The sequence below is a fragment of the Zalophus californianus genome, chromosome 3, assembly GCF_009762305.2.
Source record: "Zalophus californianus isolate mZalCal1 chromosome 3, mZalCal1.pri.v2, whole genome shotgun sequence".
Classification (NCBI taxonomy): domain Eukaryota; kingdom Metazoa; phylum Chordata; class Mammalia; order Carnivora; family Otariidae; genus Zalophus; species Zalophus californianus.
Window position 1 is genome coordinate 123,569,832 of NC_045597.1, and position 27,307 is coordinate 123,597,138.

The 27,307-nt window shown below is 42.0% G+C and overlaps 1 protein-coding gene across 2 annotated transcripts in view; it reads left to right on the top strand.

Annotated features, from left to right (window-relative positions):
* The window catches only part of DAPL1 (death associated protein like 1), an 85,117-nt gene that overhangs the window by 57,218 nt on the left and 592 nt on the right, over positions 1–27,307 (top strand). The window contains exons 1-3 of one of the 2 annotated variants that reach the window (XM_027591009.1): positions 15,627–15,731; positions 15,890–15,977; positions 18,963–19,023. In XM_027591009.1, the coding sequence (XP_027446810.1) occupies positions 15,904–15,977; positions 18,963–19,023 (135 nt within the window). In that variant the 5' untranslated portion in view covers positions 15,627–15,731; positions 15,890–15,903. Of the gene's footprint in view, positions 1–15,626; positions 15,732–15,889; positions 15,978–18,962; positions 19,024–27,307 lie in introns of those variants that run through there. The other variant, XM_027591008.1, reaches the window with a different exon arrangement.

The window sequence follows — 27,307 nt, forward strand, 5'->3', positions numbered from 1 at the left end:
GAGTTTTGAATTACATGAATATATTAACTGTTGAATAAATTAAAAATGTAACAATCTTTGGAGATGTTAAATTGACTAATTCGTAGGAGACTTGGGACAGGGTGTTGTCGATACAGAGATACACAGTAAGTCCTTAAGTGGGAGGGTTTTCCCAATAGTAGGATGGAACTTACAGAGGAAAAGGGGCCATCACATGACTACAGGGCTCAGGATCCATGTAAAGAGATTCCCAGGCTCAAAAAAATCCACTCCCCTACACCGCGTCACACTGCAAGGAGGGCCCCTAACAGGCAAATGTGTCTTCGCCCTTTAAAGACCAAATGATCATTTTCTCTGTAAACCTACCCCACGCCCCACACCCACCTAGAGCATATATATAATAGGGAAACAGCAGAGAAAATAATGAAATCAAAGGGAAAAACAAAGCACTAAAATAAACTGATATAGACTAAAGAAAAAATTACAGCAAAAGTGCCTGCTATGAATTTCCAGCTCATTTCTCCTCCGACAGGAAAGGCAAGGGAGGGCCTTGGGCAGGAGAGGTGGGAAACCATCAGCAGAGCGGATATGGTCAAACACCGACCCACAAAAGGCTGGTGGCTGGTGACCTGGCAAGGCCTCTCTTTCCCATGGCCATCTGGCTACAGCTGGAACTCCTTTTGGAACCTTTGGTACCTGAACCTTCCTAGGACACAGAAAAGGCGTCCATGCCTGTGACATATGACCTAGGATGAACATCTGCTGCCCAGAGTGGGCTGCTCTTGGGCTGTTTTCTTGTTAGCAAGTGATACAGATCCTCAGTGTGACTTCTCAGACACCTCATGGGTCAAGCTCCTGGTTGATTAAATAAAGATTGGGCCAACAGTGGCTCAATAGCCACTTCCAATCATCTCTCTGCCATTTTACAATGTGTAACAACTCATTTGCCTCTCTTTATCTCCTTTTATGGCCTTTTCCCACCTATAAAATGGGGTCAATACATTTTCACTTTGTAGGAGGTGGGGAAGGTAGGGGTTTGCAGAAATTAATGTTTTCACTAATCTTTCAAGTACTTCTATAAACAAGTGACTATTACTGTCTTCTAACGAAGGCTCTGTCTCTTTGCCCTAACACCCACCAAGCCTCCAAGGCCCAAGGCAAGAGAAAGTATACTCTTCAGGGTTTACCTTGTTATCAAGATCAACTAGTATCAGGATGCCTGGGTGGCTCAGTCGGTTGGGCGTCTGCCTTCAGCTTGGGTCATGATCCCAGGGTCCTGGGATTGAGTCCCGCATCAGGCTCCTTGCTCGGCGGGGAACCTGCTTCTCCCTCTGCCTGCCTCTCTCCCTGCTTGTGCTCTGTCTCTCTAACAAATAAAGTCTTTAAAAAAAAAAAAAGATCAACTAAGATCAAAGCTATGCTTATATACCATCCTACACAAAGACTCCATACTTGTTTTGTTGCTGGGGTAGTCCCCTATCTGCAAAGGTGTCTGCCCGCATGATAACCCAGAGGAAAGATCCCTACATACAACTCTGAATTAGTAATGGATTCTTTGTTTCAGGTCTGGCAAATAGAGAAGACAGCACAAAGTTTGCTGCTAAAGAATACTAGGCATTTAGGGGCACCTGGGTGGTTCAGTCAGCATCCAACTCTTGATTTCTGCTGAGAGTCGTGAGTTTAAGCCCCAAATGGGGCTCCATGCTTAGCATGGAGTCTGCTTAAGATTCTCTCTCTCTCTCTCTCTCTCTGCCCCGCCCCCTGCCTCCAGCACATTCTCTCTTTCTCTCTCTCAAAAAAAAAAAAAAAAAAAGTCCCTGGAAGAAAGGAAAATCCATTGTTTTGGAGAAAACAGGGGACAGGGCCCCTTGCAGAGGGCTTCCCTCGAAACCACCCCCACACGAGAGTGAGCCTGCTTAGCTTTCTTGCTGATGACAGCGTGACATATATTTCTCACACTTTCAAAACTGGGCATTAAATACTGTATATAACTAACGTTAAAAGCAAAAAAAGCAAGGGGCTTCTGGGTGGCTCAGTCGTTAAGCGTCTGCCTTCGGCGCAGGTCGTGATCCTGCGGGGTCCTGGAATCGAGCCCCGCATCGGGCTCCCTGCTCAGCGGGAAGCCTGCTTCTCCCTCTCCCACTCCCTCTGCTCCTGCCGCTGCTCATGCTCTCTCTCACTCACTCTCTCTCAAATAAACAAATAAAATCTCTAAAAAAAAGAGAGAGAGAAAGCAAAATATAAAAATGAAATGCACACCGCAAGCCTGTGATCATATGAAGAAGTTAATAATGGCTCCACACACACAGATTAAAAGAAGAAAGTACTGCGATGAAAGTGTGGTATGATTTTAAAACATTATTAATGTCTTTAATGTTATATTGTCCTTTCACTTAAAAGACAAAAAGCTGTCTGGCAACTTCACCATCATGAGAAGCCATTTTACTAGGCTGTTAGCATTACTAAGCACAGTTTCAAATACTTTGGTGCTAGCAGAACTACTCTCCCATTACGGTTAACTAGACCAATATTCCTCTTAAAATGAGGTTTGTAAGCCTATTTAATGGGTAATAACATGTTGCCTTTTTTTGGATGAGACTTTCATCCTGCTGGAGGCTCTAGTCCATCCTCAAAGTAAAGAATCCAGGCTATCCTCACCTCACAGCCTGCAAAATAGGCGTGGGCTTTAATGACTTCTATAAGATCGAGCAAGGAAGGACCCCACCACCCCGAGGCGGCTGCCCCACGGTGGTGCACCTGCACCGAGGCAGTCAGATTTGGGACTCCAGACCTCCTGTTCCTGTGGAAGCAGAGATGGTGGCAGAGTGGGGAGGAACATGCTAGAAGAGGCCTGGAGGGAAAAACACATGGGCCTCATTTTCACTTTTCCCCTCTTCTTCTGTTTCCACAGTAAAACAGGTCGGTTGTCTCTTTGTAGGTTATGCCAATCCTTTACAAAACCCCATTTACAGTCCTGTTAATAACTTGTGGATATTTTCCATTTGGGGTAGAAGGAAACAAAACAAAAGTTAACACACTACGTATTCGCCTGTGAGGCATATGTGACATATGTCAGGTTGGGAAGGATAGAAGAGAGTGGAGGCCCTGTGGAACCAGATGACTTACACCCTTCACATCTCCTTGGTTCTCCCTCCTTCGCCACCAGCTCCTGGACACCATCACTCCTGTCATCTCAGATCGCAGTGGTCCTCCTTGGATTTCAAGGGCACAGAGTCTAAGGGTTTTTATTCAGGGCTGTGAGAACAGTGGTTTGCATAATGAAAATATTGCCTACGAACTCACCCTCCAGAAGGTCACGGCACGCATCCACTGTCGAAAGCCTTGCTCGTGAATGAGGTGAAAGGAATTCTACTTAACATAACTTCATGGTAAAATAAGCATTTGCTCAGAAGAAGCCTTCTTTGCCTGGACACACGTTATATTCTGGTCCAGTCAGGTTGCGCTCCGTGCAGCCTCTCCTGAGGGGTGACTGCCCTTGGATGCCTTCCTGGTCTTCCGGACCTTGCAGAAATCGAGGCCAATCAATGAGTTCTGGGCAACAATCACACATCTAGGTTTTATGCTACAGACCCGTGTCATTCAATACAATAGCCATAAGCCACATGTAGCTTTTTATATTAATATTTAAATTTTAATTAAAATTATGTAATTATTTAATTTTCATCAAATTGAACATTTGATTTCTCCATTGAACCAGCCACATTTCAAGTGCCCAAATCAAATGTGGCTTGTGGCTCCTGTATTGGTCAGAGCAGATCCAGAACATTTCCATCATCACAAACAATTCTGTTGTCAGCCACAGACGGAATCCTCTTAACCTTCTTCTCATCTCATTTTCTTTTTTTAATTTAATTTTATTATGTTATGTTAATCACCGTACATTACATCACTACTTTTTGATGTAATGTTCCATGATTCATTGTTTGCGTATAACACCCCATGCTCCATTCAATACATGCCCTCCTTAATACCCATCACCACCCCCCATGAGACTGTGAGATTCTCTGAAAGCCAGGGTGGGATTTTGTCACCTCTAAACCCCGGCTCCTAGTACAGGGCTCTGCAGGGAAGGCACTCAAAAAATGTTTGCTAGATGATATGGACAATCCCTTCTCTTGGCTCCCACGACATGCACCTACCTTGGTCACAACACTTGAACACCCTTTTCAACCAAAAAAGTTTTTATTGATTTTTACTGATTTTATAAGTAATACAGAAACGGGGCGCCTGAGTGGCTCAGTCGGCTAAGCATCTGACTCTTGATCTCAGTTCAGGTCTTGATCTCAGGGTCGTGAGTTCAATCCCTGCGCTGGGCTCCACGCTGGGTATGGAGCCTACTTAAAAATAAAATAAAATCCTGGGGTGCCTGGGTGGCTTAGATGTTAAGTGTCTGCCTTCGGCTCAGGTCGTGATCCCAGGGTCCTGGGATCGAGCTTGCGTCGGGCTCCCTGCTCAGCGGAGAGCCTGCTTCTCCCTCTGCTTCTCCTGCTCCCCCTGCTTGTGCTCTCTTGCTCTCTCTGTCAAATAAATAAATAAAATCTTTAAATAAAATAAAATAAAATCCTAAGAAATAAATAAATAAATGTAATACAGAAGATAATAAAAATCAACACAGAATAGTCCCACCTATAGACAACAACTCTTAACATTTTGGGGTATTTTCATTCATTTATTTAACAAGTAGATATTTTTGTTGTTTACTGAGGTATAATTTGCATACAGTAAAATTCACCACTTTTATATGATATGTGTATGATGTGTGATGAAAGTAATTGCCACCACATTTCTAACAGCCTCAAAATCCCCTCCTGCCTGTTTGTGGTTAAACACTCTCCCCACCCCCTCCTCTGGCAATCAAATGGGATTTTTTGTCCTGTAGTTTTCACTTTTCACAAATGTCATACAATGGAGTTGTACAGTAAGTGGCTTTTTAAGTCTTGCTTCTTTCATTTAGCATGCTTCTGACAGTCATCCATGTTGTTGGATGTAAATATCTATTTTTTTATTATTGCTAATTTTTTTTTTGAGAGAGAGAGAGAGAGCACAGGGGGTGGGGAGGAGCAGAGAGAGAGAGAGAGAGAGAGAATCCTAAGCCAGCTTCATGCTCAGTGTGGAGCCCAACATGGAGCTCGATCTCATGACCCCGAGATCATGACCTGAGCTGAAATCAGGAGTCAGATGCTTAACCAACTGAGCCACCCAGGCACCCCTTGCTGAGTAATATTCTATTGTATGGATATGCTGCAATCTGTCTATCTATTCTACATCTTATGGACTCTTGGATTGTTTCTAATTTTTGTCCATTATGAACAGAGCTGTTAAAACATTCATACATAGATTTTTGTGCATACATGTGTTTTCATTTCTCTTGGGAAAATTCCTAGAAATTGGATTGTTAGTCATACAGTAAGTGTGTGATTAATATTATAAGAAATTTACAAAAAACTGTCATACCAACTTCCAAAGTTACCAGTTTGCATTCCCACCAGCCATGGGAGAGGGTTTCGGTTGCCCCACATCTTCATTAGGATGCTGTATTATCCTTTTTTTTTTTTGGTTGAGCCATTCTGATACATATGTAGTATATTTCATTATGGTTTTAATTTGCATTTTCCTAATGATTAATGATATTGAACATCTTTTTATATGGTTATTTGTTGTCAATATCTCTACTTTGTGAAGTTTTTGTTTTAATCTTTTGCCCATTTTTTTTTAATTGGGTTGTTTGTTTTCTCATTACTGAGTTGTTTCTTTATGTATTCTAGATGCCAGTACTTTAGCAGAAATGTGTTCTAGACATTTTTTTATTTTTCCCCTCAGTTTGTGGCTGGTCTTCATTTCCTTAACAATACTTTCTGAAGAGCAGAAGGTTTTGTTTTGGGGGGGGGTTGTTGTTGTTTTTTTGAAGAGCAGAAGTTTTTAATTGTATTGAAGAACAAAGAAATATTTCTTAGTAACTGCCATATGCTCAACTTTGATCAGCACTGGAGATATAATAAAGCTTAAATTCGGACTTTTGTTTTTAACAAAATTGGCATCCATTGGCTTCTAGCCTACTTTTTCACCATCTGATCATGAAAGTTTCCACATCATTAAATATTATCTGAGAATATAATATGTAATGTGTGCATAGTATTCCCATGGCTATATCTTAACTATCCCTCTCTATTATGGGATGTTGATATTGATACCAATCAATCCTAAAAAATAGAGAAAAGAAAGAGAAATGCATGATTGCCATCCTTGAACAGAAGTCTCTGTGCACGTCCCTGATTCTTTTCTTAGGATGAATGCTTACAGTTCCAAAGGCTGGGGCAAAGACATCGTGCTTTGTTTTCTAGTTGTCTCTTGAGCAAGACTACAGATGTCTTGAAACAAAAATCTTGACCTCCTTGTGGTGCCTGTCACATTGGAGGCGCCCCATATGTACTTGATGGATGAATAGTTAAGAAGAAAAAGGATTCCACTGAACTTCATCCTCTCCTCTTCCTCTGGCAAAAGAAAATAGGAGTGTCCCTCAGCTGTCTACCTTGCTTTCTGAGATAAAGGGACCAAGAAGAAAGTTTTCTTCTGAGAGAAAGCTTGCCAAGGAGAGGTGGGTTCCCAGAAAGCTCGGTGACAAGCCCTGTTGCTGCTCAGCAATGCCCTTAGGGGGCCCCACCCCCTGAGCATATAAAGCCAGGCTGCACCGGGGCAGCAGGTGCTGGTACTCAGCCTCCAGAGCATCGTCCTGGCCTTGGCACCGGCGCTGGCACGCGCTATGGCAAATGAAGTGCAAGTCCTGCTCTCCCCGCTGAAAGGGGGGCATCCTCCTGCAGGTAGGCTACCCATCTGCCCTCTGCCGTCCTGCAGAGCGCCCTGGTCTCCCTGCAGCCACTGCTCTTCTTTCCATCAATGCCTGCTACGGGGGCACCCCAGCAGAGCCAGGGTTCTCAACGTCCCCTGTTGCTTTAACTTCCCACCGCCTGATGGCCTCCTATGTCTTAGAACTCTCTGGGCTTGTGAATAAACCCCCTGAGGATTTGTCAAGCCCCAGTTGAATTAAAGCCTCATTACAGATGAAGGTGTAAGGGATTCAGAGCTTGTGAAAAGGGATAGCTAAGGTTGGACCTTCCCTCCCAGGCTGTAGGTGAGCAGCGACACCCCACAGGAAGAAGATTTACTGCCATGGCAACCTTCTTCCCAAGACGTGCCAGCTCGAAGATCCAGTCACCCCAAGCTGACTGTGCACCCTCTGACTTTGGACCCAGGCAAACCCACTTCCGCACAGAGGACAATTTTATTTTTCTCTTTCTTCTCAGGCTTTGGGGTTGGGCGAGGTTAATCCAGAATGTAGTTTGCCTTGTCATCAAACAAACGGGCACTTTTTAATACGGACCCAAGCCCTGGAGGGGGCTGACTGGGAAAGGTAGCAATCAAGGTGTTTTGCAAAGTATCCACAGTTTTCTCTCACTCTTTTTTTTTTTTTAACTTATGCTCTCTGAAATACGGAAATTAGTTTTATTGTATTTAACCATATGTTCATATAGATTGGCTGAGGCGTGCAGGACTATTTTTAGTCAGTTTTATGTTCTTTCAACTGCCTTCCTTCTTTTTTTCCTTAAGAAACATCTCAAAATCTCAACCACTTTGTCCTTGCCTTTCTCCATTGACAAAATTTATTTATTGGCATAATGCTTTGGCACCTCTAAGCCAAGCTTATTTCAGTCATCTTTGCTGCAGAGGATGGTGGCAGCTATACCCTTCAGAAAGCTTCAAAAACTGACACAGAGTTTCGATGACTTTCTGGTGGGCTGCCCACCTGAAAAGAATCCGAATTTTACTACTAATTCTGAGCTTCAAGTTCTGGGCACCATGCCCTGGTTTCTTGTGGCAGACTCCTGACATTTTATACTTAAAATTGGATTTAGCAATAGTTAACATTATCTATATCTAAGGTTAATGATGCTGGGGGCACCTGGTGGCTCAGTCATTTGAGCGTCACATTCCTGATTTCGGCTTAGGTCATGATCTCAGGGTTGTGAGATCCAACCCCACATCAGGCTGTGCACTGGGTATGGAGTGTGCTTGGGATTCTCTCTCCCTCTGCCCCTCCCCACCTCTCTAAAAAATTAATAAATAAAATAAAATAAATTTTAAAAAGTTAATGATGCTAACTAATGGTCAGGAAATATACATGCAAATTATCAGAAGAGACATTCATAATAGAGAGAAAAAAAGAACACATTGTCTTCCCACCACTTCTACCCGAATCTTTCATGAAATGGGTAAGCTAAAACCTGATTTGCTAAATTACATTTATGCACAAAGAACACAGAGATAAACTTAACCAAATGAAAGTTTGAATGAAACCACCAGGAACTTTCTGTCCCACCACTAATGATTGCTAATTACTCTGTGTACATAGCACACCATGACTCCATCAAGCATGTCATAATGCCTCTGGCGTGACAATTAATTATTATGAACTGTGACACTACAGATAAGAGGTTTGGGATAATTAGAATGGAGATGAAGGCAGACTTTTGCCTCCCCACTGAGAGCAAGGGAACAAAGAAACCTCATCCTTCAGCTTGTCTTGCTACATATTTTAAGTCTGAACCAGTTTGCTATGGTACAAAATTTTATTTATGGAACAAAAATAATTCATTGCCAAAACACCACTAAATTCTTCACTGATTTTTATAAGCAATATAGAGATCCCTGAAAGTGGGCAGCAGGTGTGATATGGCGGGAAGGTTCTGACACCGCATTTGGAATCGGGCAGAGCCTTGGCTTAACCTCTGCCTTCATTCCACACCTCTGGCCTCAGAATCCTCATCTTTAAAGCAGCGGCTAATAAATAGCATCGATATTATATGGTTGTTAAGACAATTAAAGGAGAAACCCCATGTAAAGCACCTGGCGCATGAATGTTAGTCCCCTTAAAATGCAGGTCTAGTGAAACACACGGCTGGCAGAAGGAATGATTCTCCCTGATCGATCGCAAGATGATCGATTGCAAGACAAGTTTTCTTGTCCATTTCTTGTCCTGATGTTCGAGGGCTGCATGAGGCCCGGCCGCGGCAGTCAGAACAGAAAGGAATGGAAGGAAATGGACCAGATACATGTGCCTGCCTCATCATAGTTAAAAATGAAACCTCTCAGAAACCAACCAGCTGTAACTCCGTCCCACCTACGTGTGGAGTGCTTAGCCATGTTTCTTTCATGTATGTTTATATAGTATACATCTCAATTTGGTTAGCCCTGGTTATAATTTGTGCTGGGAAAAAGACTATATTAAACATGAGGTGGTCAAGGCGCTAGTCAGCTTAGCTTTGGATTTTCTGCTTTTTTGATTTGCCTCGCTCTCAGTTTTAGAAGAACCCCATTATATGAACGGCCAATGTGTGAGTGGAAGGTGATAGGAGGAAGCCAAGTACATGAGGAACTAGAAAGGGCAGGAGTTCCTGAGTTTTTCTGTATTTCTTGCAGGTTGTAATTGGGTTTAAGTCAAATGAATCAGAGCCATCAGAGGGGTCACCGTGGAAGGAACCCCCAGAGAATCAGTTTTCTGCCTCGCTAATGAGAGAGGGAAGTTTGGAGACATGCCCAAGTGTGAATCAAATACAGAAAAGGAGAGGGAAACCATAGCTACCTAAGGGCCAGGATCATTTGAAATAGAACAAACACCGAAGGCTTCCTTCTCTCAACTCCAGTCTGCTCAAGTCAATGTATGGGGGTTGATCTGTGAGGCTCGAGGAGAGGTTGTGAGACCCACTCCCCCACATATCACGGGGACAAGGGTTTGGATGACGGCAAGACCAGCTGCTTTCCTAGACACGGCAGCAGCCCTGTAGACAGCGATGCGCCATCATCCTTGTTTCACAGAAGAGCAAACTAAAAGTCAGCAAGGTTGAGGGACTTGCCCAAAGCCACACCGCTAGTGGGGGCCATGGGGCTGAGATCTGAAAATAAAGTGGGCCCCATGCCAAAGCTCTCCTGCTCTAGAGCCCTCTCTCTTTACTTCACCACCTTTTCCTGACTTTCCTTTTGGGTCTTGATTGACATCTTAAAATGGGCTGACAAACTGACTATAAGTGCAAAGTGAATGTTTTGCGAACATCTAACTTCTTAGTTAAAATCTTCAAATATAACAGCTCAGTCACAAGGCAGAGTGTGCACAAACCTTTGTGTTATTCAGCTTTTCCCCTCCATTTTCCACTGATTAGTGAAGGAAAAAAGCTTACTTTGCGGGCATATGTGTGTTTATCTCGACTATCCTCTATCAAAAATTGTTGTCTGGAAAATCTTAACTGGAAAATTATCATATAGCATCCTTAACTCAAGGGCCTATTTTTGCAAAGTTATACACTACAAAAGCAGCCACAAGAGTATAATGCTTACTCAGAGATAGGAAAGCAAAGGTTCATTTTCCCCACATAAATTTAGATTTTTCTAATGAAACTATCCAGAAGGGCATCTCTCTCTTTTACATTTTTTATCTCTAGTTCATTTTGCTTAAAGTCTTTTTTTTTTAATATTTTTTATTTATTTATTTGACAGAGAGAGAGAGACAGCATGAGAGGGAACACAAGCAAGGGCAGAGGGAGAGGGAGAAGCGGGCTTCCCAGTAAGCAGGGAGCCCGATGCGGGGCTCGATCCCAGGACCCTGAGATCATGACCTGAGCCGAAGGCAGACGCTTAACGACTGAGCCACCCAGGCGCCCCCATTTTGCTTAAAGTCTTATCCTTATGTATTTGTACTCAAAGAACTGTTAAAATGTTAAATCAGTTCATATTTTACCTTGCCCAATTCCGACTGGTCCTTCTACAGAAGTTCAAAAGGCAATATAGTCCCAAACATGGAATTGTGTAAATTATTACAACTTTAAGTAAACTAAGTTAGATACAGTGAAACTTTGAAGAGTTCTCATGAGTCGGACCTATCTGGTCTATCGAACATGGGCAAGTATCTGATTGTGTTGGATTGTAAATATTTATTTACAATGGTTTATCTCGATTCTGGGAGACAAGTGTGACTAGTGTTCCCAGCAAAGCTTTGAAGATGACCCTCCCACAAACTGGTTCCATCTAGTTCAGTCACACCAAGTAGTGAGAGCCTTAATCTATATCTTAGTATTAGCCATGTAGAGTATGGGGATATTCTCTTCTGTGTCTTTCTACTGTACATGGCTGACCAAGCAAATTACCCACCAGAACAAGTTTGATACAAGAACTGTGCTCTGGAAATCCAAGGTGTGTGTGGTTTACTTATGCTTCCTAAATCACTGACTTAGAGCACAGCGCCCCATCACAGAGAGGATTCAAAGACTCCTGGATGAAAGTAGGAATCTTCTAGGAGGACTTTTAATTTCCCTTCAAATGTCTCTGTTTTATTGTTCTTAAGAACATTCCTAAGAATGCATTCTTAAATTTCTTTTGGCATTTACTTTTCTGTTAAGTGCCTTATATTCTTTCCAAAGGGAGGAAAGTGATTTTATTTTGGAGGAAAAGACTTAAGAATAAAGATCACCTAGTTCAACTTCCGGCAAATTCCCCCAAAGCCTTCTGAGATGTTCATGGCAGGTGGACTCCTTTTCTTTAACAGAGAGCCAAGGGACGTACTCTTGTACTAGGCAACCTACTTCCCTTTGAATAATACAATCTAGCCAGGCTAGTAGCCAGGCTCTGCCTTTCTGGAACATTCATTCTTTGGCTTCAGTCTCTCCTCTGGAACAACATCAAATAAATACGAGTAATAACAATTACTGTGAACCAGGTGCTTGTGTCACCTCTATTGTCAAGAGCAACCTCAACAATTAGTATTATTGAAGGATGCAGAAACTGAGTCTTAGAGAGGTTTAAGTAACCTGCTCAAGGTCCCAGAGCTCAGTAGGGGTAGAGCTATCTGACCCTACATAAAATTTCCTCACCAGGAGGGGCACCTGGGTGGCTCAGTCAGTTAAGCATTTGACTCTTGATCTCAGCTCAGGTCTTGATCTCAGGGTGGGGAGTTTGAGCCCCACGTTGGGCCCCACACCTGGAGCCTACTTAAAAAAAAAAAATTTCCTCACTAGAAAATCATTCCTCCTCCACATGATAGCCCCTCAGATCTTTGAAGATGGCACCTACACTCTCTTGAGGCTATCTTCTTCAGAAGTGATCTTTCCAGGCTCCCTTGTTCCTCCTGTGACATGGCTTCCTTCCTCACACTGGTCCCTCTCCTCTTGACTTCTCTAGGTTGTCAAGGTCTTTGCAAATCAGTAGCATAGAACTCAACATTCCAAAGGCATCTCATTTTTAACTATTGCTTATTTTAACCATTAACAAGTTTGCTTCTATAGTTGGTGATAATAATCAGTCCAGGTAGAAGAAAATATGTAGGAACAATAGCATCAAGGAAAACACAAGGAATATTAATAAGAAAATAATTACAGAACTCCGTATTTCAAAAGCACTTGTCACAAGGAGAAAGAAAAACACAGTTGGGAGGAGTACTGAAGGCCCAAGCTCTAGACCTCCTGTTTGGCTCGTCTCAGCGCGAGAGAAACAGCAGTGCTGTGAACACCAACCCCCTCACACAGAGGCACACCCTCCTCAGTCTTCCTGGGAATGCCGTCCCTTGGTTTATTTCACATCTATATTCCATGGCTGTTCAGAAGATGTTTTCTCATCATTTGATTTCTGTTGCTGATTACTTTGTATGCCTTTTTCTCATATAATGTGTGTCTCTCTCTGTGTGTGCATGAATTTAAAGCAGACCATGTGTAAAAATAGCATTCTTTTCCTAGACTGCATCTAATAATACAAAATTCTAATGAGAAGCTTTTATAGTCAATGAAAAAACAACTGGGTGATTCAAAATGACCAAGTGGAGTTTATTCCTTGAATGCAAGAATGGTTTGATAGTAAGATATCCATTAATCTATCTTTATAGATTAGTATCTGTTAATACAAGTAACCACACGAAGGACAAAAAGCATGGATCATATCTATGAATGCTAAAAAGGCATTTGTAATTTTGAAGACCAGTGAAATAGTAATAGAAGAACATTTCCTTAATATGAAAAAATATATAAATATATATAATATTTGCATATGTATCTGTATGTGTGTATCCACCTAAGTACACATCATACTTAATGGGAAAATACTAAAAGCCATCTCTTAAAAATTAGTATAATGAACATGTCAACCATCACAACTATTTAACATTATTCTACAGGAAGTAGTACTATTATTTTTTAGAGGTTATATAATTTTTTTACCTGAAAAACCTAAACGAATCAACAAAAAAACTATTACAAACAGTAAGAATTCAATAAGGTCTGGTTATAAAATCAATGATATAAGAACAACAATCTGTCAGAGTTAGAATTGAAGAATTGACCCCATTTATAACAGCAACAGCAACAAGCAAGATAAAATGCTTAAGGAATAAACCTAACAATAAATGTGTAAGATTTATGCGAACTAGTTACTGAGGGACCCAAAAGAAGATGTAAGCAATGGAAAAGCATACCATGTTCTTGAATAGAGAGTAACCAGGAATATAAACATACGAATTTTCCCTTTAAATAAAAATCTATAAATTTAAAGCAAGGCCATTAAAAAAATACCAGCAGGACTTTTTGTGAAAGAATTGACAAACCAATTTTAATGTTCATATGGAAAAATAAGTTAGAATATTCTGCTAGTAAAATTCTGCAAAGGAAACAGCAAAAAAGGACTCTCTATCAAACATTGAAATGTAATGCTACATTGTGTGTCAACTGTTCTTTAATAAACATATATACATATATATGTACATACTGCTACATTCATTAAAATAGAGTTGCAAGGGCATGTAAATGGACAGAGAGATTAATAGAACAGAGTAGAAGTCAAATAGAAAAAAATGGACAAAAGAAATTGAGCAGTTCATAAAAACAAAATAGAAATGCCTTCTAAAACACAGAAACAGGGGCGCCTGGGTGGCTCAGTTGTTAAGCATCTGCCTTCGGCTCAGGTCATGGTCCCAGGCTCCTGGGATCCAGCCCCGCATCAGGCTCCCTGCTCGGCGGGAAGCCTGCTTCTCCCTCTCCCACTCCCCCTGCTTGTGTTCCCTCTCCCACTGTCTCTCTCTCTGTCAAATAAATAAATAAAATCTTTAAAAAAAAATAAAACACAGAAACAAGCTCAACCTTTAGTAAAATAGAAGATATGCAAATTAAAACAAGTTATCTTTCTTTTTTAACTTACTGGTCAAGAAAACCAAACATTTTCCAGCTCCCATTGTTGCCAAAAGTAGGGGAAAACAATCACTGTCATCATTATTCGTGAGGTTGTAACTGGTACAGCCTCTGGGAAAGACAATTTGGCAAGATGTAACAAAATTCCAAATGCGCATACCCTTAAGAACTAACAAGATCACTTGTAGGAATTTATCCCACGGGTATACTTGCACTTGTGCAAAATTATGCATATAAAAGGATATTTGTTGCAGCATTGTCTGTGACATCAATTAGAATTAGAAACATCTGAAATGTCCAACATTTGGGAATTGGTTAATAAATACAGAACGTTCACATAATGAAATTTTAAAGCAGATGTGAAAAAGAACAACCCATTTCTCCATTTATAGATAGATAGGGAATTTACTCCAAAATTTATGATTGAATGAAAAATATAAACAAACAAGATGTAGAACAATGTGTATCTTACGCTGTCATTTAAACAAGAGTAATATGTAGAATATCTGTGGATGAACACACAGGACACATCTAACATTAGCAGTATCTAGGGAGATGAACTAGGGGCTGGAAATGATGGTGGGAGGGAGACTGCAGACCCTTTCATGCTTTTTTGAATTATGTGCCTTATGCATGTTTCACAAAATCAACAAACTACGTAATAATTTTTAAAGAACAATGATAAAGTCAAATTCCTAAGCGCATCAAGAAATAGAATAGGTTTTCCTTACTTTTCATTTTATTGGAGCTAGTTTTAGAATTTGCCAATCTGACATTTCCATAAAAAGAATTAACAGGTTCAAACAAATCAATGTCCATTTAGCTTTTTCTCATTTGACCTTGTCAGATTTTAGATGTGCAGATTTCCTGGGAACAGAAAGAAGTATTTGCTTTGACTTGCAATCTGAAATGGGTTGTTCCTTTTCAAAAGTTGATTTCATCTGACACTGTTAAACACTTGAATAGCTGTTAGGTCATCTGTAGCCTAATTAACACTAATTGATCTCCTGAATGGCAGGATTATTAATGTAGTTTAATTACTCATTAGAACATCTGAGCTTGGCCAACGTCCAGAGGTTTGGGGTCTGGGATGGAAGGTGGGGCTCTGGTGGGATCAGAGGCATCGCTCTTGAATTAAATGCTTGTTACCACCGCATGCCCTGACTTTTGGCTCATCTCTTGGAATCTGCTTTTGAATGCTTTAGTTGAAAAGAAAAAAAAAAAAATGCAAGCCTTGCACAAACTTTAATCTTGTGGGAAAACAAGAGGGTCACATTGTGATTGTCTGTTGCTATCATAAAGAGCATAATTGGTTTGATAACAAGAAAAAATGTTTTTCAGTGAAATGCCTAAGGGAGTATGTTGCTATTCTCCTCCCAAACCAAAGGTGTAAATATCTGCTGCTTTTTTTAGCCTCAGTTCCTGCTCTCTGAACATAAACAAGCAGACTTCAGCCTTTCTCCCCTTTCCCATCTTGTCTGCATGAGACAATATTTTTTTTCTTCTATTCAGTTCAAGGTAACGTTTTATTGTGTTGTTTTAGATAAAAGTTTAGGTCTTCAAAAAGTAAGTTCTAAAATTCTTTTCAAATCTAAATTCAGACCTTGAATAACAAAAGCAAACCTACTCCTTTTATTCTAACCACGACTCCTGTGTTGATGCTTACTTGTTTATAGTAAAGGCTGGAGGAATGCGAATTTCCAAAAAACAAGAAATTGGCGTCCTGGAGAGACATACCAAAAAAACAGGATTAGAGAAAACAAGGTAAGGAATACCTAATTTCTTCGTCTTCATCACCTCAAGGACTTTTGAGTGACTGCTTCTGGAAGTCAGAGGCCTCCCTGCATTTTAGGACAAACCAAGGCTCCCTAGGCCTTTGCTGAACAGGGTTAGAGGCAGCCAGCTGAGGAGTGGTGACAGGGGCTAAAGATGAAAGGCACATTCAGGTGAAAGGTGGCTACCTTCTAGAAGACTCTCTCTGGGCCCCCTCACTACTCACATCCTCCTCTTCTCTGCAGCCAGCCCAGCTGCCTTGTACTTAAAAAGCACAATCCTGAGTGCATCCAAACCGGACTCATATTCCTTGATCCTATTATCACATTAGCTTTTAATGTCCCTAGGCTGGCCCTGTTTTCATAATATGCTTTCTGCTATCACAAATCTTCTGAATTAAAAATAAATATTTTGGGGGGGGGCGTTATTTTAAATCCATCACTCAATTATTTAGAAAATAATGGCCACTATATTTGGCATAGCCAGAAGGCACAGAGACACTGAAGTTGGTTTCTCCCCGCTCCTTCCGCTGTAACCTTGACAAAAGACACCATTCCCCGTGCTCAGCAGAGAACTGTGGGCTGGGCAGGTGCACAAATGGCCCAACCAGTGGACTGTGGTTAAGGAAAATGACTGTGTTTGAAAAGAAAGAAACATGCAAAACTGGCTCCTCCAAGGATGTAATGGGGGCGCTTCAGAGACCATTTCCACAGATGAGTTGAAGAGAGATTCAAACGGAGTCAATTAGAGGACGTTCAGGGATGCATCCTTAAGATGTATAATAGTAGTCTCAGAAACGGAATGCAGAAGGAAATAGACTATGGAATTTCTCTGGCTCTTTCACATGAAATTATATCAAAATCTTTTTTAAATGTTTCTTCCCAGTTTCTGGGAAGGGAATTTTCTGAGGATTTTTTCCACTGTAAAATGAAATGCTCATTTGCCCCATTACCAGTATGTTTTTGTTTCTTCTGATATCAGAAAATAACTGTCACATAATGAAAGCTAAGGCTGTAAATCCTCAATGGCGGGGGTCACATATCATTTATCTTCTGACCCAACCTCTAGGACAGTTCTTAGAATAGAGAAAGCACTTGAAATGACACCAGACTGTTGTTGAATTGCAGGCTGGTTTGATGCTCTTACTAAAACCTACCCAAGCCTAAGCCCTGTTTATGGTGACCCTGGTTAACATGCCTGGGCCAGGGGCTTGGGAACTAAAAAGTCTTGGCTTGGAAATGACATCCAGTTGGCAGCCAGTGGACAGGGCAGTCATTGCTCTGCACCTCAGGAAACGGGGACTTACTTAACTATGAATTCTGACATCAGCCGAGCACTGTAGGAAGAGTTGACCAGAGAGTAATAAAGTGGAGATTGGAACCCTTTTTAAAAACTCAATTGTTTTCTAATAGTTATTAAAAAATGAGAAGGGGGGGCCTGGGTGGCTCCATTGGTTAAGTGACTGCCTTCCGCTCAGGTCATGATACTGGAGTCCCAAGATTTGAGTCCCGCATCGGGCTCCCTGCTCAGCGGGGAGCCTGCTTCTCCCTCTGACCCTCTCCCCTCTCACGCTCTCTCTCTCTCAAATAAATAGATAAAATCTTAAAACAAATGAGAATGGGACCACTGAGGAACATAAACAGCAAGAAATAACTCCCTCTCTTGCCCTATTCACCAGCAACAATTACAGGTTTTTGGGGCCTGATGTGTGTAGGATTTGGGGGCCACTTTTTTTTTTTAAGATTTTATTTACTTGACAGAGAGAGACACAGCAAGAGCAGGAAAACAAGCAAGGGGAGTGGGAGAGGAAGAAGCAGGCTTCTCGCTGAGCAAGGAGCCTGATGTGGGGCTTGATTCCAGGACCCTGGGATCATGACCTGAGCCAAAGGCAGACGCTTAACAACTGAGCCACCCAGGCGCCCCATGGGGGCCACTTTAAAGAAAAATAGTAAAACATTACAGATATGAAAGGGTTCGGCACCGGCCTGACTAGGAAGGAGCTGGTGCAGGGGGAGGGCCCTGAAGCTGAAACTTCATTTGCTCCACCCTCAATTCACCTCAGCTGTTGACATTCCTCTGCTTGAGGAATTGCGTGCAGGAGATATGAGGGCCTCATTTTCATGGACAAACATCCCTCCTGACATCTTGGAGAATGGCTTTTGCAAAATGTATCAGAGGAAATAAATTTCTAAGTATCATCAGTCTATGTCCATTTCCTAATAACTTCCACTCACCAACGCCAACCATCCAGAAAAAAAAAATGCCAAGAGCAAAGTTTCCATCAAGAAATTGTACAAGCAGGCTCAGCCCTGATTGATGCTCTCCCACAAAATACATTGGCCTGAGAAAAAGAAGCCAAACACAAAAGAGTCCATGCTTTGTGATTCATTTTATGAAGTACAGAAACAGTCAAAACTAATCTGCAGGGCTCTAAGTCAGGGTAGTGGTTATCCTTGGGGGCAGCTGATTTGACTAGTTATGAAGAGTCACCAAGCTATATACTCCAATGAAAAGATGAAATAAAAATACACCAGTAATAATAATTTGGCCTACAAAGATTTTTGTAGCACATGGGCACACAGAAGCAGAATTTTTTTTTCTTCTGGATACTGCCAAGCAGAGTAAAAGCTTAAAGGCCAAGTAGATAGTCCGTCCTATCAATCATTTAGCCTCCCTAGTAGGAAAGTTTTCCGGTCCTATATGAAATTTTGTTTCATCTTTTTTTTTAAGATTTTATTTATTTATTTGACAGAGAGAGCAAGAGAGGGCACACAAGCAGGGGGACTGGGAGAGGGAGAAGCAGGCTTCCCGCCGAGCAGGGAGCCTGATGCGGGGCTCGATCCCAGGACCCTGGAATCATGACCTGAGCCGAAGGCAGACGCTTAGCAGACGCTTAATGACTGAGCCACCCAGGTGCCCCATCTTACAGTACCATTGCAAGTGTTGCCAATGTGAAATTTTGTTTCATTTTTACAGTACCATTGCAAGTGTTGCCAAACTGCAGGCGATGGATGCTCTGAATGACACACTGGAGAAGGTGAGTGGGGGTGTGGGTGAGGCCCCTCACGGGAAGCTCCGAGTCAGTATTTATGCAACGCGTCAGGCTGCATGGGTGAACGAGCACTGAGCACTGAGCTTTTATCCAACTGAGAGATTTGCCATCTTGTGAAAGACTCTGCCCTCAGTCCAAGGAACACAAAGAAGTTTTGGTGAGAAGAGCTGTTTCTCCCAGATTCCTAGTGTCTATTCAATAAATCATTTCAAAAATAAGATAGAAAACAAGGCAAGAATCCTGACACCAAACTGGCAGAGTTGTACTTTGCCATCCCAAATATTCCTCAGAAACACTGGCATGTTTTTTAGAAAAAAAGCAGCCTATGTATTAGGAATTCAGCAGTGTGGGGCCTTCCTCCCCACCACTGCATACCCACAAGGCAATATTTGATTTGAGGTGAAGGTTGGGGGGTGGAGGGTTGCACAGGTTAGGGCTGGAGGAGCACTAGGCACTGGCTGAGTTTATTTCTCTATCTTGTATTTCTTCTGAGTAGCTCCGGAAACTCAGAAAACTCTTACCAGATCGACAGTGGTTTGGTTTTGGATTTACTAGTTTGTTTTTAAATTTTGTAGGTAAACTAAGTGAGGGTCCTTATTCTATTTCTAGGGGGCAGATAATTTGCATTGAAAGCAACAAATAACCACTCTTTCTGCTGCTCTCACGTTAATTGAAGGGACAGGACTGTGCATAATTTACAGAAGGAAGACTAGCTGTCACTGCCAAAATCAGGGGTCTGGAAAAGATGGGAGCAGAAACTGAGCAGCTAGACCTCTAGGGGCCTCCATGTGGTAGCGGCTTCTCCACTTACTATTGGTAGGACCTTGAGCAAATTACTTCTATTGTGCCTTAGGTAAGTTATTTGTAAAATGGAGATAAGGAAGGGCGCCTGGGTGGCTCAGTCGGTTAAGTGTCTGACTCTTGATCTCAGCTCAGGTTTTGATCTCAGGGTCATGGAGTTCAAGCCCTGTGTCGGGCTGCATGTCCAGCATGGAGCCTACTTTGAAAAAAAAAAATGGAGATACAGAAGACTTTCAGGGTTGCTGTGTGGAATGAGTGAGTTTGTACATATGAAGCTCTTAGAACAGTGCCTGGCACAGAGTAACCTGTTTGCACTCTGCTTAGTAGCAGTGAAATAAGCAGGCATGTCCTAAGTCCATGGGATGTAACCAGGCAGATGGTACTAGACAAATCTTTTTTTTTTTTTAAGTCATCTCCATGTGCAACATGCCGCTGAAACTCACCACCTCAAAATCAAGAGTCGCATGCCTTATTGACTGAGCCAGCCAGATGCCCCAGTACAAGGCAAGATCTTGATTATAGGCTATAACTACAAAGCCTTCTAGTGTGGGGGGCTTGGTTCTCCCACAAATAGATTTGAGCTGAGGTCATAAACAACTCTTTGCCTTCCTGGCTTTAGAAGAAGGGCTGGGATGAATGTGCCAGAGCAACACAGCCTGCCAGCTTCTGCATCCCACGTCCTCTTGCACCTGCCCACCAAATGCCGCTTCTGCGGGGGCCACAGACTGTGCACAGTTGTAAATGGAACTGGAGGGATTAGACACATTCCTCTAGGATATATGTTAACCCAAAATAAAATGTTTAAAGAAAGTGGTCAGTAGAGGTTGATTATGCTATACATCAGTTACCGTGCCAGAGTCTACACTGTTTTTTATAGACATATATGCTTATGTCTTGACATAGAGGAGTTCTTTTCCATTCAGTTAAAAATATCACTTCCTTATTCCACAGATTAAAAGAAAAACCAAAAACAATAACAACAAGTTGTATTTTAAACTACAAGAAAACATTGAGATGGTGTGTTGTTACAAATATTTTTAACAGCCACTCTACCTGTATAAAAAAACAAACAACTTTAACACTTAGTTCAAAGTGTACTGTAGTAGGACTGTGGCTAAGAGTGCATAGTTTACTGGTTAGAACAGGGCTGATATCAGACATCAGTTGTGTCTCCTGCTGGCTCTGTCACTGAGATTTCTTCCCTTTTCTATGCTTCTGTTTCCTCATCTGTAAATGGGAATGTGGCTAATAGTATCCACTTCACAAAAATGTGAGAATAAAACGAAGTTATATAATATATGCAAAGTACTTGGCAGAGCCAGGTACAATTAGCTCTCATGAGTGTTAGCTTCTATTCCCAGGTGGGTATCCTATAGGACAACACTCAGAATCCGAAGCAAAGGATAAGAGGCCAACAACAAAATCAAGTCCCAAGATCACCATGTATGACTATCTTGAATATGGTAATTGGTGGGAATCCATGTGTCTTCTTACCACTAAGAAAAATCGTCCCTGAATTCATAGTTCAACCTGAAGCATAATAAGATTTTTTTTTTTTAAGAGAGAGAGAGCGCACAGTGTGAGAGGGAAGGAGAGAGGTACAGAAGGAGAGAGAGAGAATCTTAAGCAGATCCCGCGCTAAACTAGGGCTTGATCTCTGAACCCTGAAATCAAGAGTCGGACGCTTAACCCACTGAGCCACCCAGGAGCCTCTAAGATTTTATAGTAAAAGTCAACTTGGGGTGGAAAGACCAATGCCTTTAAAAAAATAGATCTGTTGAGATCAGCGGTTGTCAGGAGCTGGGGGTGAGAGGAGGGGTTAACCACAAAGGGACAGGGGGGAATTTGGGGGGTTGAGGGTTCTGTCTTTTGATTTTGGTCACAAACTGTATGTACTTGTGAAAACTCATGGAACTGTACCATAAAAAGGGTATGTTTTGCTGTAGATAAATTATACCGTAATTTTTTAAGTGAAAAAATGCATAAACTATATTGCCTCATACAAAAAAATTAAGATACATAAAAGATAGAGAAATGTAAATAGAGATATCTGCTGATGGATTTTCACCAGCATAACCATTGCCCCCACAATATATATCGTCATGAAGACCTAAAAATATACAATTGGCCAGAAGAAATACAGTAGCAGAAATGAGGTTTGGGGTGCCTGCGTGGCTCAGTCATTAAGCGTCTGACTTCGGCTCAAGTCCTGCATCGGGCTCCCTGCTCGGCAGGAAGCCTGCTTCTCCCTCTCCCACTCCCCCTGCTTGTGTTCCCTCTCTCCCTGTGTCTCTCTGTCAAATAAATAAATAAAATCTTAAAAAAAAAAAAAGAAATGAGGTTTATATCCTCTGCATTTAGTAACATTCATACATGACCTCAGCTAGAATTATGTCTGGTTCCAAGAACCCATGTTAATTCTCATACCAAAGCAAGAACTTAAGAGTCTAAGGCAGTGGGGCGCCTGGGTGGCTCAGTGAGTTAAGCATCCAGCTCTTGATTTCAGCTCAGGTCATGGTCTCAAGGTTGTGAGATCGAGACCTGTATCACCTCCACGCTGAGCATGGAGCCTGCTTGGGATTCTCTCTCTCCCTCCCCCTCTGCCCCCAGCCCCACGCATATGTGTGCACTCTCTGTCTCTCTCTAAAAAAAAAAAGTCTAAGGCAGTAAGAGGACAGTCCTATTCATAGGATCTCATCAACCACTTAAACATGGCAAGAGATTTCTATCCATATGTTACTCCTCTCTGGATACCCTACTTTATTTTTTTGTAAAAGATTTTATTTATTTGTCAGAGAGAGAGAGAGCACAAGCAGAAGGAACTGCAGGCAGAGGGAAAAGCAGGCTCCCCGCTGAGCAGGGAGCCCAATGCGGGGCTCAATCCTAGGACCCCGGGATCATGACCTGAGCCGAAGGCAGCAGCTTAACCGACTGAGCCACACAGGCGCTCCTGGATACCCTACTTTAAAATCAACCTAGGGTTTGAGATTTGGGAGATTGAAAAACAATCTCCCAAAGCTTGTAATTGTATGAATCTAAGTGGGAAGCAACCTGAAATTTTCCTTTCCCACTATTTCCCCCAACTCCTCCCTGCACACAGAACTCTCTCCCTCTACCTTTTTCCTTCCCTCCTTACCTCTCCAGTCAGCCCTTCCTGTCTCTCCCAGCCCTGCTTAATGAGAGAAATCATGTTGCCTGGTGACAGGCCATATAACCTGGTATTCCTGCAGAAAAAGGTTTATGTAACCCCAAAATTCCCTCGGCTGAAAATCTGGGAGAACTGGTCTCAGACCAAGTTCCACCAACTCCTTCAAGGCTGTTTGACCTTTTAGAAGTCACGTAGCTCCTCTGAGATTTACGGTTGTTCATTTAATCTTTTTTTTTTTTTTAAAGGCAGGGAGTGAGAGAGGATGATACTGCCAAATATAATTCTTTAGACAGTTATGGAAGTTAAATTTGGCAATAATTGTGAAGCCACTCTGAACATGAGAGTATCCAGTTGAAGCATTAGTAACAAGGTTGGGTTATGGTGTGGAGGGGGTGGGCTGTTGAAGCCTAGTTAAAGTTGGGGCACTTTTCAAGTTGCCAAATGTGTCATCACTGCAGAGTTAGTGAGATGTATGGGAAATGGGATCCTGAGGGAGCGGAAACTCTCAAAGGCATCTGCAAATCTAAAAAGGTTTCTCTTGTTCTGTAGAAGAACATCACCGTAGGAGTATCCTTGAATTTCATGGACTCGAGCTGAATGTTTTGTTTTAAGCATTTTGCTTAACGGGGTGTGGAAATCTAAGTGCCAACATTCAAGTTGGAAGTTAACACCCTGGAAAGATGAATGGAAGAGCTCCCAGTCTGCGAATACTACCTCACTTCGGGCTCTAAACCAAAACCTGCCACTGATTTCCTTGCGTCTAGAGTTTCTTTCTCAGCTCCAATCATAACGAGTTTTATTATACTTCTTTTGCTTTTTTCTCTGAAACGAAAACTATAGGTTCTGAGGTCACAGCTACCCAAGATGAAGGTAGATTCTCCACGTGGCAGTTTCTATTGATCTGCTTTTCAAGTTCAGTATGTTGCCCCTTATGTGATGGAGTCACAGCAAGACAGAAATCCTTATACACACACTGGCCTTGAATTCTTTCTCTTATGGGGTTACCTGAGATTCTCTTATCCTAATGAATCAGACAAGAAACACCTTTCTTTTTTACAAACCCTGTCATTTTATAAAGACTAATGATGAGAAATCCAAAGCTTCACCAAAGCTCAGATGCCAGCCTGAAGCTTCGTTGGAGGTTGTACTCTGGAAAGCTATTCCTACTTATTTCTGGTTCCAGCTTGAAAATACAATCTTCTTATCACCACTGATACAAAATCTATAGCAAAGAATTAGGGCATTTCGAGGTTGACCATTTTACTGATAGTTTCTTTTTTTTAAGATTTTATTTATTTATTTGACAGAGAGAAACACAGTGAGAGAGGGAACACAAGCAGGGGGAGTGGGAGAGGGAGAAGCAGGCTTCCCGCGGAGTGGGGAGCCCGATGCGGGGCTCGATCCCAGGACCCTGGGATCGTGACCTGAGCCAAAGGCAGACGCTTAACGACTGAGCCACTCAGGAGCCCCTACTGACAGTTTCAATTCTGATGGAAGACTCTTTATAGACTCTCCACCAACAACCCCCAAGTCCTTCTACATTCAGGTGTTCCCCATTGAGGGATTAGAGCATATGAGAACAAGGACTTGATTCTCTTATATATTCAAGAGTTGCTGGACAGCCCTGCTACGGGCTCCCTAAAACCTGTACATTTGTAATTTAATAATTATGGGCAGTTTCCCTAAGGCTGTTATCTTTGCCAGAATTATTTCTACTTCCTTCTCACTCGTGTTGATTTTTTTCCCCCTTAAACTTTCCCAGTTCAGTTCACAGATGGCCAACAGGCCCTACAGACAGCCTCCCATTCCTTCTGATCTCCAACAGTCCCCTCCTGAAAAGCAGTTGAGCAGAACTTTTAGGACCTCTGTTAAATGCCTTAGTAAAAATGTAGCCCCTAACCCTTGTGCATTACTGGTGGGAATGTAAAATGGTACAGCCACTATAAAAAACAATATAGCAGGGCCCCTGGGTGGCTCAGTCATTAAGCGTCTGCCTTCGGCTCAGGTCATGATCCCAGGGTCCTGGGATGGAGCGTCACATCCAGCTCCCTGCTCAGCGGGAAGCCTGCTTCTCCCTCTCCCACTCCCCTTGCTTGTGTTCCTGCTCTCGCTGTGTCTCTCTCTGTCAAATAAATAAATAAAATTAAAAAAATATATAGCAGTTCCTTAAAAAATTAAACATAGAATTCTATCATCCAGCAATTTTACTTTTGGGTGTATACCAGTGTTTATAGCAGCATTATTCACAATAGTCAAAAGGGGGAAGCAACCCAAATGTCCATCATCATATCATCCATATGAACAGATAACAAAATGCAGTATATACACAGGCAGTGGGGTATTATTCAGCCTTCACAAGGAAGGGAATTCTGACACATATTACAACATGGGTAAGCCTTGAAGACATGATGCTAAATGAAAGAAGCCAGACACATAAGGACAAATCCCACTGGAGTCCACTTACATGCGATACCTGGAGTAGTCAGCATTCATAGAGATAGAAGGTAGAATGTGGTTGCCAGAGGCTGGAAGGTGGGAGCGGGAGTGAGGCGTTATTGTTTAAAGGGCACAGAGCTTCAGTTTGATGTGCTGAAGAAGTTCAGGAGATGAATGGTAGAGATGGTGGCAAAACAGTGTAAATGCATTTAATGCCACCAAACTGTACGCTTAAAAAAGGTTGAAATGGTAAATTTTGTCCTGTGGATTTTACCACGATTTTTCAAGAGATTAAAAAAAAAATTATAGCCTCTAAAGTGCGGAGATATGCCTAGAGATGGTCAGGTCATGAGTCGGTGCCTCTGCCCCTCCTTTCCCACCCTCACCGTGGTCACTCTCACGGCCACTCTGTGGCTTGGTCTCCTCAGTGACGACTTGTCATCTTGCCCCGTCTCACCTCAGCTACTTGCCCACATTCTGTTATGTCCAAATTACTTGTTGCTTCCTTTCTCACTCCCTTCACCTTGTGCTTGACTTGAAGTAAACGGGCAGGCATCCCTCCCACCTGTAATCTCTTGTATGTGGTTTAGAGCCAACTTGAAAGAATCCATCTGTTCTAGTTGACACTAAAGACACCAGTCTGGAAGAAAACTATTGAAGTTAGTGGCCTCTTAAGTTTCCTTCTGGTTCTAATGTTAAAAGAAAAACCTAACACTCTGCCCTTACCACACTCTAAAATGTCCTGTGGCCCAATGATAATTGATTTGACCAAAAAAAAAAAAAAAGTCACTGGCTCTTTTTTTAGATTCTAAAGCAACATTTATGACCAATACCTCAATTGTGTTTCTCCATTCCTCCTAGAACACCAGCAGAGACCATCCTTGGGTTTCATTGTGATATTACTTCTGCCTGCTCATTGTAAAAGAAAATTTTTAGAAAAATACTGACAGGCAAAGTAAAGAAGAAGACGGGGAATTGCCCATAATCCCTCAGAGATAACCATTGTTAAAACTTCAGTGTATACTCTCCTAGTGTGTTTAATTGTTTAAGACCAAGAAGAAAGGACTTTCTGGAGTCAAGTTTCACATGAGAAGGAAGGCTGTGTGCCCGGAGCTCAGGGGTATTTGAGAAGGGATATAAGGCACATATGTTTTCCCTGGCTTAGAAGAGTCCAAACAAATCATGAACAATGTGGTGCTTGGGGTCATGTGCAGTTTATCTCCCCCTTTATTTAACTTGAGTGTCAGGGCAAGGGCATCTAAGTTCTACAATGATAAGTTAAATTCCTCATGAGCTGAGGCATCCCTTCCTTGCTGGCTAAGATAGGTGTCCTTTGGTATTTGTATCGATCGGCTTAGAAACCAAGAACTGGAATGGACCCAAAAGGTCACGGGGTCCAAATTCTTCTCCTAGGAATACTACATCTGAATTGCTTACAGCATTGAACATCTTTTCCATCTGAAGCTGTCCTTAGTGTAAATTCCATAAGATCTCTCGATTCTATATGAAATTCCTCTTATTGTCAAAATCTCAGTCTGTGTTCATTGAAAGACACTTGCGCCATTTTCCTCACAGATACCTTCCATGGGGTGACTAATAAGATCTCCTGTTACCTGAAGCTACTAATCACTCCTCAGCTTTCTTTTTACCAGGCTGTTGAGACTGAACCATATGAAATTGCCAATATTGGACCATTGTTTACCTACAAAAACAGCCACTTCACACGCTTCAACGTACTAACTGACCCTAACTCTCCCCAACATCTTTCAGAGGTTCTTTATTTCTGATCTTTTGAAAATGGAGGTGTTCCTCCCCTGTGGGCTCTTCTCTGGTGTCCCCTACAGCCTCCTTAGAATATAGTGATCCATATATGCACCAGAAAAC